Raw genomic sequence first — 17,397 nt, forward strand, 5'->3', positions numbered from 1 at the left:
ACCCTCTGTAGGTTCAAGAATACAGTACCCACTGGCTTTCTGGAGAGAGACAGCCAATCACCTTCTGGAGAGAGTTACCTGGATCTTTCTGGAGATAGAGGACAGATGTCAGAGGTAGGTTCTTTACTCAGAGTTGTAAGGGCATGGAATGCCATGCCTGCAACAGTAGTGGACTCGCCAACACTAAGGGCATTCAAATGGTCATTGGATAGACATATGGACGATAAGGGAATAGCGTAGATGGGCTTTAGAGTGGTTTCACAGGTCGGCGCAACATCGAGGGCCGAAGGACCTGTACTGCGCTGTAATGTTCTATATTCTAGTAAACCGCTTCTGTATCCTCTCCAAAGCATCCATATCCTTCTGGTAGTGTGGCGACCAGAATTGTACATAATATTCCAAATGAGGCCTAACGAAGGTCCTGTACAGCTGCAACATGACTTGCCAATTTTCATACTCAATGCCCTGACTGATGAAGGCCAGCATGCCGTAGGCCTTCTTGACCACCTTATCCACATACGTTGCCACTTTCAGTGATTGGTGGACATGCACGCCCAGATCTCTCTGCCTGTCAGTACTCACAAGTGTTCTACCATTTATTGTTATTCGTACTTGCTCCTTCCTCAGGTTAATGAAGAGGTGGGTTGCAGAATATATATATAGACAAAGTCAAAGATGCAATACGATACTTTGAATGCGAGTCCTTGCAGGTAATGAAGTCTACAGGTCCAGACGGAGCAACTGGAGAGAGGGATAATCACAAATTAAAGGGGTGTGAATTGTCTCAAGTCAGGACAGTTGGTAGGATTGGTAGATGCTCCGAAAGCTAGGGATTCGGAACAAACCTGTTGGACTTTAACCTGGTGTTGTCGGACTTCTTACTGTGCTCACCCCAGTCCAATGACGGCATCTCCACATGAATATATTACCAATTCAATTAGCTCTTACCTTAAAAAATATTAAGGTAGATAAGTCCCCAGGGCCTGATGGGATCTACCCCAGAATACTGAAGGAGGCTGGAGAGGAAATTGCTGAGGCCTTGACAGAAATCTTTGGATCCTCACTGTCTTCAGGTGATGTCCCGGAGGACTGGAGAATAGCCAATGTTGTTCCTCTGTTTAAGAAGGGTAGCAAGGATAATCCAGGGAACTACAGGCCGGTGAGCCTTACTTCAGTGGTAGGGAAATTACTGGAGAGAATTCTTCGAGACAGGATCTACTCCCATTTGGAAGCAAATGGACGTATTAATGAGAGGCAGCATGGTTTTGTGAAGGGGAGGTCGTGTCTCACTAACTTGATAGAGTTTTTCGAGGAGGTCACTAAGATGATTGATGCAGGTAGGGCAGTGGATGTTGTCTATATGGACTTCAGTAAGGCCTTTGACAAGGTCCCTCATGGTAGACTAGTACAAAAGGTGAAGTCACACAGGATCAGGGGTGAGCTGGCAAGGTGGATACAGAACTGGCTAGGTCATAGAAGGCAGACAGTAGCAATGGAAGGATGCTTTTCTAATTGGAGGGCTGTGACCAGTGGTGTTCCACAGGGATCAGTGCTGGGACCTTTGCTGTTTGTAGTATATATAAATGATTTGGAGGAAAATGTAACTGGTCTGATTAGTAAGTTTGCAGATGACACAAAGGTTGGTGGAATTGCGGATAGCGATGAGGACTGTCAGAGGATACAGCAGGATTTAGATTGTTTGGAGACTTGGGCGGAGAGATGGCAGATGGAGTTTAATCCGGACAAATGTGAGGTAATGCATTTTGGAAGGTCTAATGCAGGTAGGGAATATACAGTGAATGGTAGAACCCTCAAGAGTATTGAAAGTCAAAGAGATCTAGGTGTACAGGTCCACAGGTCACTGAAAGGGGCAACACAGGTGGAGAAAGTAGTCAAGAAGGCATACGGCATGCTTGCCTTCATTGGCCGGGGCATTGAGTATAAGAATTGGCAAGTCGTGTTGCAGCTGTATAGAACCTTAGTTAGGCCACACTTGGAGTATAGTGTTCAATTCTGGTCGCCACACTACCAGAAGGATGTGGAGGCTTTAGAGAGGGTGCAGAAGAGATTCACCAGAATGTTGCCTGGTATGGAGGGCATTAGCTATGAGGAGCGGTTGAATAAACTCGGTTTGTTCTCACTGGAACGAAGGAGGTTGAGGGGCGACCTGATAGAGGTCTACAAAATTATGAGGGGCATAGACAGAGTTGATAGTCAGAGGCTTTTCCCCAGGGTAGAGGGGTCAAGTACTAGGGGCATAGGTTTAAGGTGAGAGGGGCAAGGTTTAGAGTAGATGTACGAGGCAAGTTTTTACGCAGAGGGTATTGGGTGCCTGGAACTCGCTACTGGAGGAGGTGGTGGAAGCAGGGACGATAGTGACATTTAAGGGGCATCTTGACAAATACATGAATGGGATGGGAATAGAGGGATACGGACCCAGGAAGTGTAGAAGATTGTAGTTTAGTTGGGCAGCATGGTCGGCGCGGGCTTGGAGGGCCGAAGGGCCTGTTCCTGTGCTGTACATTTCTTTGTTCTTTGGTCTAATAATCTTTTTGTGTGACACTTACTGGCTCTGCTTGAATTGACCCTACCAGTTTCTGCAGTGTAATGTAAGCCTACTTGTGACACTAATAAAGATTATTGAAATTTGAATACATTTTTCAAATCATATTGACTTACAAAATCATAGTATGATAAGCCAAGTATATTGTTAAGTCTTCCTAAATTATAGATTCCAGTAGTTTCCATTTTTCTCTCTGTCTCCTTTTTTGAATTGCAGTGTTACATTTGCTATTGTCCAACCTGCTGAGCCCATTGTAGAATCTAGGGAACTTTGGAAAATCATAACAACTGCACCACTACCTCTTTTAGCTTCCTCTTTTAGAACCGCAGGATATAGGCCATCAGATACTGAGGATTTGTTATCTTTTATCCCTTAGGTTTTTCCAATATCTTTTCCCTGTTGCTACTAATTACTTAAGTTCCCCATTTATATTACCCCTTTGATTACCCTCTACTTCTGGTATGTAATTTGTGTCTTCTGTGAAGGTAAAATATTTGTTTCGAATTTCTGTCTTTTCTTCATTCCCCTGTCTCTGCCTCTAAAGAACAATGTTTACTTCGGCTATTCTCCTTTGTATATTCTTGTAAAAGTTCCTTTAATCTGTTTTTATATTCCTGGCTAGTTACTCTCAAGCTATTTTTTTCCCCTTTTATTCATGCTCTGGTCGCCGTTTGCTTGTTTAAAAATCTTTCCCAATGAGGGATAGAAATGGCAAGATTAGGGAACCATGGTTGACCGGTGGAATTGTGAGTCTAGCTAAGATGAAAAGGGAAGCATACATAAGATCTAGGCGACTTAAAACTGATGAAGCTTTGGAGGAATATCGGGAAAGTAAGGCAAATCTCAAATGTGCAATAAAGTGGGCTAAAAGGGGTCATGAAATATCTTTGGCTAACAGCGTTAAGGAAAATCCCAAATCCTTTTATTCGTATAAGGAGCAAGAGGGTAACTAGAGAAAGGATTGGCCCACTCAAAGACAAAAGAGGGAATTTATGTGTGGAGTCAGAGGAAATGGGTGAGATTCTTAATGAGTACTTTGCATCGGTATTCACCAAGGAGAGGGACATGATGGATGTTGAGGTTAGGGATGGATGTTTAAATACTCTAGGTCAAGTCGGCATAAGGAAGGGGGAAGTTTTGGGTATTCTTAAAGGCATTAAGGTGAACAAGTCCCCATGTCCGGATGGGGTCTATCCCAGGTTACTGAGGGAAGCGAGGGAGGAAACAGCTGGGGCCTTGACAGATATCGTTGCAGCATCCTTGAGCACGGGTGAGGTCCAGGAGGACTGGAGAATTGCAAATGTTGTCCCTTTGTTTAAGAAGGGTAGCAGGGATAATCCAGGGAATTATAGACCTGTGAGCTTGACGTCTGTGGTAGGCAAACTGTTGGAGAAGATACTGAGGGATAGGATCGATTCACACTTAGAAGAAAATAGACTTATCAGTGATAGGCAGCATGGTTTTGTGCAGGGAAGGTCATGTCTTACAAACCTAATAGAATTCTTTGAGGAAGTGACAAAGTTAATTGATGAGGGAAGGGCTGTAGATGTCATATACATGGACTTCAGTAAGGCGTTTGATAAAGTTTCCCATGGCAGGTTGATGGAAAAAGTGAAGTCGCATGGAGTTCAGGGTGCACTAGCTAGATGGATAAAGATCTGGCTGGGAAACAGGAGACAGAGAGTAGTGGTGGAAGGGAGTGACTCAAAATGGAGATGGGTGACTAGTGGTGTTCCATAGGGATCCGTGCTCGGACCACTGTTGTTTGTGATATACATAAATGATCTGGACGAAGGTATAGGTGGTCTGATTAGCAAGTTTGCAGATGATACTAAGATTGGTGGAGTTGCAGATAGCGAGGGGGACTGTCAGAGAATACAGCAAAATATAGATAGATTGGAGAGTTGGGCAGAGAAATGGCAGATGGAGTTCAATCCAGGCAAATGCGAGGTGATGCATTTTGGAAGATCCAATTCAAGTAACTTCATTGAAGCCTACACGTGACAATAAGCGATTTTCATTTCATTTTCATTTCATTTCAAGAGCAGACTATACGGTCAATGGAAGTGTCCTGGGGAAAATTGTTGTCCAGAGAGATCTGTGAGTTCAGGTCCATTGTACCCTGAAGGTGGCAACGCAGGTTGATAGAGTGGTCAAGAAGGCATACAGCATGGTTGCCTTCATCGGACAGGGTATTGAGTACAAGAGTCGGCAGGTCATGTTACGGTTGTGTAGGACTTTGGTTAGGCCACATTTGGAATACTGCGTGCAGTTCTGGTCGCCACATTACCAGAAGGATGTGGATGCTTTAGAGAGGATGCAGAGGAGGTTCACCAGGATGCTGCCTGGTATGGAGGGTGCTAGCTATGTAGAAAGGTTGAGTAGATTAGGATTGTTTTCATTGGAAGGACAGAGGTTGAGGGGGGACCTGATTGAGATCCACAAAATCATGAGAGGTATGGACAGGGTGGATAGCAACAAGCTTTTTCCAAGAGTGTGGGTGTCAATTACAAGGGGTCACGATTTCAAGGTGAGAGGGGGAAGTTTAAGGGGGATGTGCGTGGAAAGTTTTTTACGCAGAGTGTGGTGGGTGCCTGGAACGCTTTGCTAGCGGAGGTGGTAGAGGCGGGCACGATAGCATCATTTAAGACGCATCTAGACAGATATATGAACGGGCGGGGAACAGAGGGAAGTAGATCCTTGGAAAATAGGCGACGTGTTTAGATAAAGGATTTGGATCGGTGCAGGCTGGGAGGGCTGAAGGGCCTGGGCGCAATTCTCCCATCGGGAGACTAAGTCCCGACGCCAGAGTGAAAACCGGAGTGTTTCACTCCGGCGTCGGAGGCCGTTCCCAGCCTCTTATTCTCTCGCCCACGGGGGGCTAGGAGCGGCACCGCGTCATTTACGCCGCGTAAAAGCGGCGCCGCGTAAATGATGTCATCCGCACATGTGCGGGTTGGCCGGCGCCAACCCGCGCACGCGTGGTTGCCGTCCTCCCCGCGGCCGCCCCGCAAGAAGATGTCGGATGGATCTTGCGGGGCAGCGGAGGAAAGGAGGTCCTCCTTCAGAGAGGCCAGCCCGCCGATCGGTGGGTACCGATCGCGGGCCAGACCCCTTTTGAGCAACTCCCCGGTGCAGGGACCCCCCCCTCGCCCCCCCACAGGCCGTCCCCCCCAGTGTTCCCGCGCTGTTCCTGCCGGCAGCAACCAGGTGTGTATGGCGCCGACGGGAACCTGTCGTGTTGGACAGGCCGCTCGGTCCATCCGGGCCGGGGAATCGCCGCCTGCCCATTACCAACGGCAAGCGGCGATTCTCCCAGCGGCCAGCCGTGATTCGCGCTGTGCCGGTTTGGGGGGGGGGGGGGGGCGGAGACAATCGCGAGCTGGCGTCAGGGCGGCATGGCGGGACTCGCGCGGCGTCCAGGCGAATCTCCCACCCGGCGTTTGGGGGGGGGGGGGATTCCGCCCCCTGTTTCTGTGCTGTAATTTTCCTTGTTCTTAATCCTCAGGTTTACTATTATTCCTCGCAACATTGTAAGTCTCTTTTAATGTAATAATTTCCTTCGTAAGGTGGATTGCTCTGGCTAAAATTTTGTTTTTTAATGTGACGTATTTTTGTTGAACATTTTGAATCTTTTCATTAAGTGTACCATGGCCATACCTTTAGTGTATTTAGCCAATCCAGCTTAGCCAGTTCTTCATGCTTATGTAATTGGCTTTGTTTAAGTTTAAGATTCTTGTTTTAGATGGTGATTACTTTTTTTCCCCAGATGATCTTTTATCAGGATACTATACGGTCATGTTGAAGTGCAGTTGCCACTTTACGAGATCTAAAACTTTTTTATCCCTATTTGGCTCCACAACACATTGTTCCAGAAGACTGCCGCAAAGGCATTCGACAAACTCCTGTTCCAGACTACAAGTGACAATTTGATTTGTCCACTCGGATTATTACATTGCCTTTGCTGCAATCTTCAATTATTTATCATCCATGCCAATCTATGGCCTTCAATCCAACATCAATGGCTCTTGATAACTCCTGTGCCAATTGTTGCCAACTCATAACTCCACCCTTTGCCCTTTCACTCCTCCCCCAATGCCAACTCAGCCAGAATTGACCTCAGGATCTACGCTGAGGTGAAATAAATTTTTTCAGCATCTACTGGTGAATTCACTAATTAAAAAACACTTTTTGATAAAGTCCATTCACTACATTTAACTACTTTATGCCGAACAAAAATGAGCATCAAGACTCATGGCCCACTTCGAAGAGTATATAAGACTTTGAGCTATCATTTAAAACTATGAACTGAGACACCCTATGATAACTAAATGTTGCGAAATCAGTCATGCAGCACTAATGCTATAATGATAGTCAAAGAACAAAAAAGTACAGCACAGGAACAGGCCCTTTGGCCCTCCAAGCCTGCGCCGACCATGCTGCCCATCTAAACTATAATCTTCTACACTTCCGTGGTCTGTATCCCTCTATTCTCACCTTATTCATGTATTTGTCAAGATGCCCCTTAAACGTCACTATCGTCCCTGCTTCCACCACCTCCTCCGGCAGCGAGTTCCAGGCACCCACTACCCTCTGCGTAAAAAACTTGCCTCGTACATCTACTCTAAACCTTGCCCCTCTCACCTTAAACCTATGCCCCCTAGTAATTGACCCTTCTACCCTGGGAAAAAATCTCTGACTCTCCATTCTGTCTTTGCCCCTCATAATTTTGTAGACCTAAAAGCTTATGTCAATAGATAGTGTAAAAGACAAGCAATTATTTTGGTTTTAAACACATCAGACTATTCTTACAAAAATATAAAGGCCAGGAGATTTAAATGCCTCGACAACTTGGCACTTCCCTTGACAGCTGCAATGAATTTTCACTTTTTAAGGCACATTCATGTCTACTTCAAAAAATCCCAAAAGATGCAACTTCCCTCAAAGTTGCCGCAGACCTCTGCCAAAGGGTACCTATCTCTCAAGTAACTCCAGGAATCCGGTTTTGGATATCTCGCTTGAGGAAACTGGAGCTCATAGACTCAGACACTCTACGGTGCAAAAGGAGGCCATTCGGTCCATTGGGGCTGCACTGGCCCTGCAGCCTTTCTTTCAAATTTTTAATGGTTGGAACATTTAACCATCTCAGCAACCAAAATAAAACTGTGGCGTTGCAAAGTTCAGTTTGCTATCTTTCAATCTACCAAGGGCTCTTTCTGGGTTTGAATGCCTTGCCCCATCTACACTGTTTTTACTAGAACTTCTACACCGTCGCCTGCAGGACGAATTCGTCTCTGCACCGCTGTCTCATCGTCAAAGTCAATTCTGCCAGAAAAGTTAATTATGCAGTGCAGTTACTTCCTCTGTGAAGGAATATCCCATTAGACCTTGGACTCATGTGAAACAATAACTCGTTTCTCTGTGTATTTGCCCTCTTTCTTTCTCTATCCCACCTTTACTGTATGAGTGAAAAGGAGGTTACATGGCATCCTCCTCCTGTATTTGATGGGAAGCACGGTAGCACAGTGGTTAGCACAGTTGCTTCACAGCGCCAGGGTCCCAGGTTTAATTCCCGGCTTGGTTCACGGTCTGTGCGGAGTCTGCACATTCTGTGTGGGCTTCCTCCGGGTGCTCCGGTTTCCTCCCACAAGTCCCGAAAGACGTGCTTGTTCGGTGAATTGGACATTCTGAACTCTCCCTCTGTGTAGCCGAACAGATGCTGGAATGTGGCGACTAGGGGATTTTCACAGTAACTTCCTTGCAGTGTTAATGTAAACCTACTTGTGATACTAATAAAAGATTATAAATTATTGAGTGTGTGCAAATAAACTACCCCTCTGGGATTTGCTGTGGGGTTATTAATAGATTAGAGTGGGAAACCTGGGAGTAGTTGAGGCAAACAGCATAGATTCACTTTAAGAAGGCAGATGTTGCGGCCATTTCGGAGACATGGATAGAGCAGGGACAGGAATGGATGTTGCAGGTTCCGGGGTTTAGGTGTTTTAGTAAACTCAGAGAAGGAGGCAAAAGAGGGGGAGGTGTGGCGCTGCTAGTCAAGAGCAGTATTACGGTGGCGGAGAGGATGCTAGATGGGGACTCTTCTTCCGAGGTAGTATGGGCTGAAGTTAGAAACAGGAAAGGAGAGGTCACCCTGTTGGGAGTTTTTTTATAGGCCTCCTAATAGTTCTAAGGATGTAGAGGAAAGGATGGCGAAGATGATTCTGGATAAGAGCGAAAGTAACAGGGTAGTTATTATGGGAGACTTTAACTTTCCAAATATTGACTGGAAAATATATAGTTCGAGTACAATAGATGGGTCGTTTTTTGTACAGTGTGTGCAGGAGGGTTTCCTGAAACAATATGTTGACAGGCCAACAACAGGCGAGGCCACGTTGGATTTGGTTTTGGGTAATGAACCAGGCCAGGTGTTGGATTTGGACTTAGAAGAGCACTTTGGGGACAGTGACCACAATTCGGTGACGTTTACGTAAATGATGGAAAGGGATAAGTATACACCGCAAGGCAAGAGTTATAGCTGGGGGAAGGGCAATTATGATGCTATTAGACGTGACTTGGGGGGGGATAAGGTGGAGAAGTAGGCTGCAAATGTTGGGCACACTGGATAAGTGGGGCTTGTTCAAGGATCAGCTACTGCGTGTTCTTGGTAAGTATGTACCGGTCAGGCAGGGAGGAAGGCGTCGAGCGAGGGAACCGTGGTTTACCAAGGAAGTAGAATCTCTTGTTAAGAGGAAGAAGGAGGCCTATGTGAAGATGAGGTGTGAAGTTTCAGTTGGGGCGATGGATAGTTACAAGGTAGCGAGGAAGGATCTAAAGAGAGAGCAAGGACGAGCAAGGAGGGGACATGAGAAGTATTTGGCAGGAAGGATCAAGGAAAACCCAAAAGCTTTCTATAGGTATGTCAGGAATAAGCGAATGACTAGGAAAAGAGTAGGACCAGTCAAGGACAGGGATGGGAAATTGTGTGTGGAGTCTGAAGAGATAGGCGAGATACTAAATGAATATTTTTCGTCGGTATTCACTCAGGAAAAAGATAATGTTGTGGAGGAGAATGCTGAGCCCCAGGCTCATAGAATAGATGGCATTGAGGTACGTAGGGAAGAGGTGTTGGCAATTCTGGACAGGCTTAAAATAGATAAGTCCCCGGGACCTGATGGGATTTATCCTAGGATTCTCTGGGAGGCCAGGGAAGAGATTGCTGGACCTTTGGCTTTGATTTTTATGTCATCATTGGCTACAGGAATAGTGCCAGAGGACTGGAGGACAGCAAATGTGGTCCCTTTGTTCAAAAAGGGGAGCAGAGACAACCCCGGCAACTATAGACCGGTGAGCCTCACGTCTGTAGTGGGTAAAGTCTTGGAGGGGATTATAAGAGACAAGATTTATAATCATCTAGATATGAATAATATGATCAGGGATAGTCAGCATGGCTTTGTGAAGGGTAGGTCATGCCTCACAAACCTTATCGAGTTATTTGAGAAGGTGACTGAACAGGTAGATGAGGGTAGAGCAGTGGATGTGGTGTATATGGATTTCAGCAAAGCGTTTGATAAGGTTCCCCACGGTAGGCTATTGCAGAAAATACGGAGGCTGGGGATTGAGGGTGATTTAGAGATGTGGATCAGAAATTGGCTAGCTGAAAGAAGACAGAGGGTGGTGGTTGATGGGAAATGTTCAGAATGGAGTACAGTCACAAGTGGAGTACCACAAGGATCTGTTCTGGGGCCGTTGCTGTTTGTCATTTTTATCAATGACCTAGAGGAAGGCGCAGAAGGGTGGGTGAGTAAATTTGCAGACGATACTAAAGTCGGTGGTGTTGTCGATAGTGTGGAAGGATGTAGCAGGTTACAGAGGGATATAGATAAGCTGCAGAGCTGGGCTGAGAGGTGGCAAATGGAGTTTAATGTAGAGAAGTGTGAGGTGATTCACTTTGGAAGGAATAACAGGAATGCGGAATATTTGGCTAATGGTAAAGTTCTTGAAAGTGTGGATGAGCAGAGGGATCTAGGTGTCCATGTACATAGATCCATGAAAGTTGCCACCCAGGTTGATAGGGTTGTGAAGAAGGCCTATGGAGTGTTGGCCTTTATTGGTAGAGGGATTGAGTTCCGGAGTCGGGAGGTCATGTTGCAGCTGTACAGAACTCTGGTACGGCCGCATTTGGAGTATTGCGTACAGTTCTGGTCACCGCATTATAGGAAGGACGTGGAGGCTTTGGAGCGGGTGCAGAGGAGATTTACCAGGATGTTGCCTGGTATGGAGGGAAAATCTTATGAGGAAAGGCTGATGGACTGGAGGTTGTTTTCGTTGGAGAGAAGAAGGTTAAGACGAGACTTAATAGAGGCATACAAAATGATCAGGGGGTTAGATAGGGTGGACAGTGAGAGCCTTCTCCCGCGGATGGAAATGGCTAGCACGAGGGGACATAGCTTTAAACTGAGGGGTAATAGATATAGGACAGAGGTCAGAGGTAGGTTCTTTACGCAAAGAATAGTGAGGCCGTGGAATGCCCTACCTGCTACAGTAGTGAACTCGCCAACATTGAGGGCATTTAAAAGTTTATTGGATAAACATATGGATGATAATGGCATAGTGTAGGTTAGATGGCTTTTGTTTCGGTGCAACATCGTGGGCCGAAGGGCCTGTACTGCGCTGTATTGTTCTTTGTTCTATATGTTCTATAAACACTTGAGGGAGAAAGGGACAGTAGGATATATTTTTAGCATATCCGGAAGTACAAAATCTCTGCTCAGTCTTGAATTCCATGTTGATAACTTGCCTACTTTAACCAGTCAGGTGGCATAAATCACAATTATTACCCAGTATTTATAATTGATAAAGTAAGGCTTTGCTGTAATGACTTTAGATGCCTTCTTTGAATTTCTTCAGTGGCAAACCAATGTTAATAGATGGGATAAATTTCACAACTGATATTTTAATTTCTAGTATTCCATGATTTTAATATGTTATATATACATACCAATTACAGTCACAATGCTTGCTTCTTGATAATTTCCCAATGGGAAAGTGACGACCTTGCAGATGTAGATTCCAGAATCTGAAAACCCAACTCTGGTAATCAGAATTGTTGCGTCTTTCAAAGATGGGTTTGTGAACACAGCTCTTCCTTCATAGTTCCCTTGGATTGAGGTTCCATAAAGAGGATGAAACACTGCAATAGTGTCTGAGGTCCCATGTTCTTGCTTCTCCCAGGAGATCTGAGTTACAGTTTCTTTCACGGTAACCAAACACTTTAAGGTGACGTTTTTGTCCAAAATTGCAGATATCTTCTTATCAACAACAACTGGTCCAGCCAAGGTACCTGTTAAGAAAAATAGACGATACATTTTTTATAGCAAACATTCTCTTCCCCACACATTTTTTAAAAAAGAAAATCTAATGGCTCAATTAAGAAATGAATTGCAGCTTGATCGAGAGTTTCAAAAATCAGAAAGATTTTAAATTCAATTTCTGATCTCTGTCAGTTTGCGGATCTTTACCAGAACAATGATGAGGGCTCTATAACTGGAAATGTTTTCAGGCGGAAGAAAGAAAATCCAACAAGGTTTGCATTCCTAAACAGTATGAACCGAACCATTGTAGAAAAATGAGATTATGTCCTTTTGGTGAAAACAGGATGCAGCTGAGCACTGACATTCTGAGTTTTCACGGTTTCAGGTCACAGGAAATGCGGGCTTCCTCCTGGAAAAAAAATCTTGCTGTGATTACAAATAGAGCAAATGGTGGTAGAGCATGAAACACAAATGTGATACTTCCTTTATCAAAGATAAAGCATGGAGTACGTTGTAATACCCTTGGGGTCCAAACTAACCTCTTCAACCAATTCATCAAGGAAGGGAGGAAAAGAATGAGAGGTCGTGAGCCATGTTTACTGACAGCGGTAATTGGCCTGCGGAGTAGGTGGCTTGCTACTCGCCACCAGCGGGATATTGCGGTCCTGCCGAAATCGAGAGCGTTTTGCATGGGGATCCCGCCACATGGAGGTACCTTTGCTGGACCAAAAGATCCCATTGGCAAGAAGGGCTGGAAAATCCAGAGCAGTTTATCTCAGGATTTCAAAACTGAGTCATTGGACCTTAGATGCTTTAGGTGGTTAGCACATTTCTGTCCTTCTCCATCAATGTCTATATATATCCATATTTTTGACTAGTTTTCTTCAATAACAGCACTGCTTTCCTTTGATGGCTGAGACTGCCTTTTATTATCTCTCAGAGTGTCAATATTTGTCAGGGAATCCAACAAAATAAAACAAAACTGTTACAATGGCCTCAAACTAACATGCCCATTTAATAAAAAATCTCTGGACTAAATTCTGACTGATAGTTGACCTTGAGCACAACTTTCCAAAGGCGTAGCAAAACCATTTTAGCCGTGTGCGCTAATTTCAGTAGACATCTACCCATTAGTCGGGAAATGGTGCTGGGAAAATTGATTGGGAATGATGGCGGATAAATCCCCAGGGCCTGAGAATCTGCATCCCCCAGTGCTTAAAGAGATGGCTCTGGAAATAGTGGATGCATTGGTGGTCATCTTCCGGGATTCTATCGACTCTGGAACTGTCCCTGCAGATTGGAGGGTAGCTCACGTCACTTCAATATTCAAAAAGGGAGGTAGAGAGAAAGCAGGGAATTATAGACCAGTAAGTCTAACATCGGTAGTGAGGAAAATGCTTGAATCCATTATCAAGGACTTTATAGCGGAACATTTAGAAAGCAGTGGCAGAATCAGTCAGAGTCAGCATGGATTTATGAAAGGAAAATCGTGCTGGACAAATCTGTTGGAATTCTTTGAAAATGTAACCAGTACAGTTGACAAGGGGGAGCCAGTCGATGTGGTATATTTGGACTTTCAGAAGGCGTTTGACAAAGTCCTGCATAAGAGATTATTGTGCAAAATTAAAGCGCATGGAATTGGGGAAATGTATTGAGGTGGATAGAAAACTGGTTGGCAGAGAGGAAACCAAGAGTCAGTCGGGAGTAATGGGTCCTTTTCAAATTGGCAGGCAGTAACTAGTGGGGTACCACAGGGATCGGTGCTGGGACCACAGCTACTCACAATATATATTAATGATTTGGATGAGGGAACAAAATGTAACATCTCAAAGTTTGCAGATGATATCAAGTTAGGTGGGAGGGTGAATTGTGATGAGGATGCAGGGATCCTACAGCATGATCTGGACAGGTTGGGCAAATTAATGGCAGATGCAGTATAATTTGGATAAGTGTGAGGTTATTGACTTAGGAAGCAAAAAACAGGAAAGCAGATTCCTACCTGAATGGTTATAAATTGGAAGAGGAGAGTGTGCAGCAGGACCTGGGTGTCTTTGTGCACCAGTCGCTGAAGGTAAGCACGCAGGAGCAGGCGGTAAAGAAAGCTAATGGTCTGCTGGCCTTCATTGCACGAGGTTTCGAGTATAATGGTTATCGTGAAATGTTACACAGTTGATTTTCAAATCTTTGTTACCGTTGACCATTTAAAAAACAAAATATTCTCAAGAACATCTAAACTGTCCTCAGATTTTCAACAAAAACCCACTTTGTGCTGTTGCCACTCGAGTTGCATCACACCTGGAATACTATGTGAAATTTTGGTCTCCATATTTAAGGAAGGAAGCAGTACAGCAAAAGTTCAATTGATTGGTCCCTGGGCATAAGGATTGCCTCATGATGACAGGTGGAGTAAATTTTGTCTACATTCTCCGGGGTTTAGGTTAGAAAAATAAGTGATCTGACTGAAACAGTTCAGATTACGAAGGGCTTGACAGGATAGATACTGAGAAGTTGTTTCCCTTTACTTAGGCGCTAGCCTAAAAATTCAACAGTGGCTGCGAGAATCACAGAATAATGTAATGCAGAAGAGGCGCTACTGCCCATCGAGTCTGCACTAACCTATGAAAGGCACCTGACCTGCCAACTCATCCCATTTGCCAGCACTTCGCCCTGAGTCTTGAATGCTGTGGCAAAGAACAAAGAACAATACAGCACAGGAACAGGCCCTCCAAGCCTGCACCGATCACGTGTCCTATCTAGACCGGCCGCCTGCATTCTTCTATACCCCGTCTGTTCATGTGCCTATCCAGATAAGTCTTATAGGTTGCTAACGTACCTGCCTCAACCACCTCACTTGGCAGTGCATTCCAGGTCACCACCACTCTCTGTGTAAAAAAACCTCCCCGCATATCTCCACTGAACCTTTTGCCCCTCACCTTGAACTTGTGCCCCCTTGTAATTGTCATTTCCATCCTGGCCTCCAACTTTTCATCCTATCTATATCCCTAATAGTTTTATGAACTTCTATCAGGTCGCCCCTCAGCCTCCATCTCTCTAGGGAGAATAATCCCAGTTTATTCAACTCTCCTCACAGCTAATACCAGGCAACATACTGGTAAACCTTTTTTGTACTCGCTCCAAAGCCTCCACGTCCTTCTGGTGGTGTGATGACCAGAATTGGACACAGTATTCCAAATGTGGCCTAACCAACGTTCTATAAAACTGTAACATAATTTTCGAGCTTTTATACTCAAAACCCCATCCGATGAAGGCAAGCATGCCATATGCTTTCTTTACCACCATTTCCATCTGTGCTGCCACTTATGCACGCCCAGATCTCTTGGTGTCTCTGTGCATCCGATGGTTCTGGCATTTATTTTAAAGCTCCCACCAGAATTGGGATCACCAAAATGCATCACCTCGTATTTGTCCAGATTAAATTCCATTTGCCATTTCTCTGCCCAATTTTACGGCCTATCTGTATCCTGTTGTATTCTCTGACAATCTTCATCACTATTTGAAACTCCAGCAATCTTAGTATCATTCGCAAACTTGTTAATCAGACCCGCTACGTTTTCTTCCAAGTCATTTATATATATTACAAAGTGCAGAGGTCCCAGTACAGATCCCTGCGGAACACCACTAGTTACAGACCTCCATTCGGAAAAACACCCTTCCACTGCTGCCGTCTGTCTTCTGTTGCCAAGCCAGTTCTGGATCCATCCAGCTCGTTCAGCCCTGACCCCATGTGATCTAATCTTTTGCACCAGCCTGCCATGAGGGACCTTATCAAATGCTTTACTAAAGTCCATGTAGACAACATCCACAGCCCTCCCCTCATCAATCAATTTTGTCACCTCCTCAAGAAATTCAATTAAAGTAGTGAGGCATGACCTCCCTGGTACAAAACCATACTGTCTGTCGTTAATAAGACCATTCACTTCCAAATGTGCATTGATCCTATCTCTGAGAATCTTTTCCAACAATTAACAAAGAACAAAGAACAAAGAAATGTACAGCACAGGAACAGGCCCTTCGGCCCTCCAAGCCCGTGCCGACCATGCTGCCCGACTAAACTACAATCTTCTACACTTCCTGGGTCCGTATCCCTCTATTCCCATCCTATTCATGTATTTGTCAAGATGCCCCTTAAATGTCACTATTGTCCCTGCTTCCACCACCTCCTCCGGTAGCGAGTTCCAGGCACCCACTACCCTCTGCGTAAAAAACTTGCCTCGTACATCTACTCTAAACCTTGCCCCTCTCACCTTAAACCTATGCCCCCGAGTAATTGACCCCTCTACCCTGGGGAAAAGCCTCTGACTATCCACTCTGTCTATGCCCCTCATAATTTTGTATACCTCTATCAGGTCTCCCATCAACCTCCTTCGTTCCAGTGAGAACAAACCGAGTTTATTCAACCGCTCCTCATAGCTAATGCCCTCCATACCAGGCAACATTCTGGTAAATCTCTTCTGCACCCTCTCTAAAGCCTCCACATCCTTCTGGTAGTGTGGCGACCAGAATTGAACACTATACTCCAAGTGTGGCCTAACTAAGGTTCTATACAGCTGCAACATGACTTGCCAATTCTTATACTCAATGCCCCGGCCAATGAAGGCAAGCATGCCGTATGCCTTCTTGACTACCTTCTCCACCTGTGTTGCCCCTTTCAATGACCTGTGTACCTGTACTCCTAGATCTCTTTGACTTTCAATACTCTTGAGGGTTCGACCATTCACTGTATATTCCCTACCTGCATTAGACCTTCCAAAATGCATTACCTCACATTTGTCTGGATTAAACTCCATCTGCCATCTCGCCGCCCAAGTCTCCAAACAATCTAAATCCTGCTGTACCCTCCGACAGTCCTCATCGCTATCCGCAATTCCACCAACCTTTGTGTCGTCTGCAAACTTACTAATCAAACCAGTTACATTTTCCTCCAAATCATTTATATATACTACAAAGAGCAAAGGTCCCAGCACTGATCCCTGTGGAACACCACTGGTCACAGCCCTCCAATGAGAAAAGCATCCTTCCATTGCTACTCTCTGCCTTCTATGGCCTAGCCAGTTCTGTATCCACCTTGCTAGCTCACCCCTGATCCCGTGTGACTTCACCTTTTGTACTAGTCTACCATGAGGGACCTTGTCAAAGGCCTTACTGAAGTCCATATAGACAACATCCACTGCCCTATCTGCATCAATCATCTTAGCGACCTCCTCGAAAAACTCTATCAAGTTAGTGAGACACGACCTCCCCTTCACAAAACCGTGCTGCCTCTCACTAATACGTCCATTTGCTTCCAAATGGGAGTAGATCCTGTCTCGAAGAATTCTCTCCAGTAGTTTCCCTACCACTGAAGTAAGGCTCACCGGCCTGTAGTTCCCGGGATTATCCTTGCTACCCTTCTTAAACAGAGGAACAACATTGGCTATTCTCCAGTCCTCCGGGACATCACCTGAAGACAGCGAGGATCCAAAGATTTCTGTCAAGGCCTCAGCAATTTCCTCTCCAGCCTCC

At 45.1% G+C, this 17,397-nt stretch overlaps 1 protein-coding gene across 1 annotated transcript in view; it reads right to left on the reverse strand.

The window, feature by feature from the left end:
• The window catches only part of LOC140391302 (nectin-3-like), a 157,340-nt gene that overhangs the window by 110,024 nt on the left and 29,919 nt on the right, over nt 1-17,397 (reverse strand). The window contains exon 3 of the mRNA XM_072475896.1: nt 11,562-11,903. Within this exon, the coding sequence (XP_072331997.1) occupies nt 11,562-11,903 (342 nt within the window). The remainder of the gene's footprint in view (nt 1-11,561; nt 11,904-17,397) is intronic.

This window comes from Scyliorhinus torazame, chromosome 15, assembly GCF_047496885.1.
Source record: "Scyliorhinus torazame isolate Kashiwa2021f chromosome 15, sScyTor2.1, whole genome shotgun sequence".
NCBI classification, from domain to species: domain Eukaryota; kingdom Metazoa; phylum Chordata; class Chondrichthyes; order Carcharhiniformes; family Scyliorhinidae; genus Scyliorhinus; species Scyliorhinus torazame.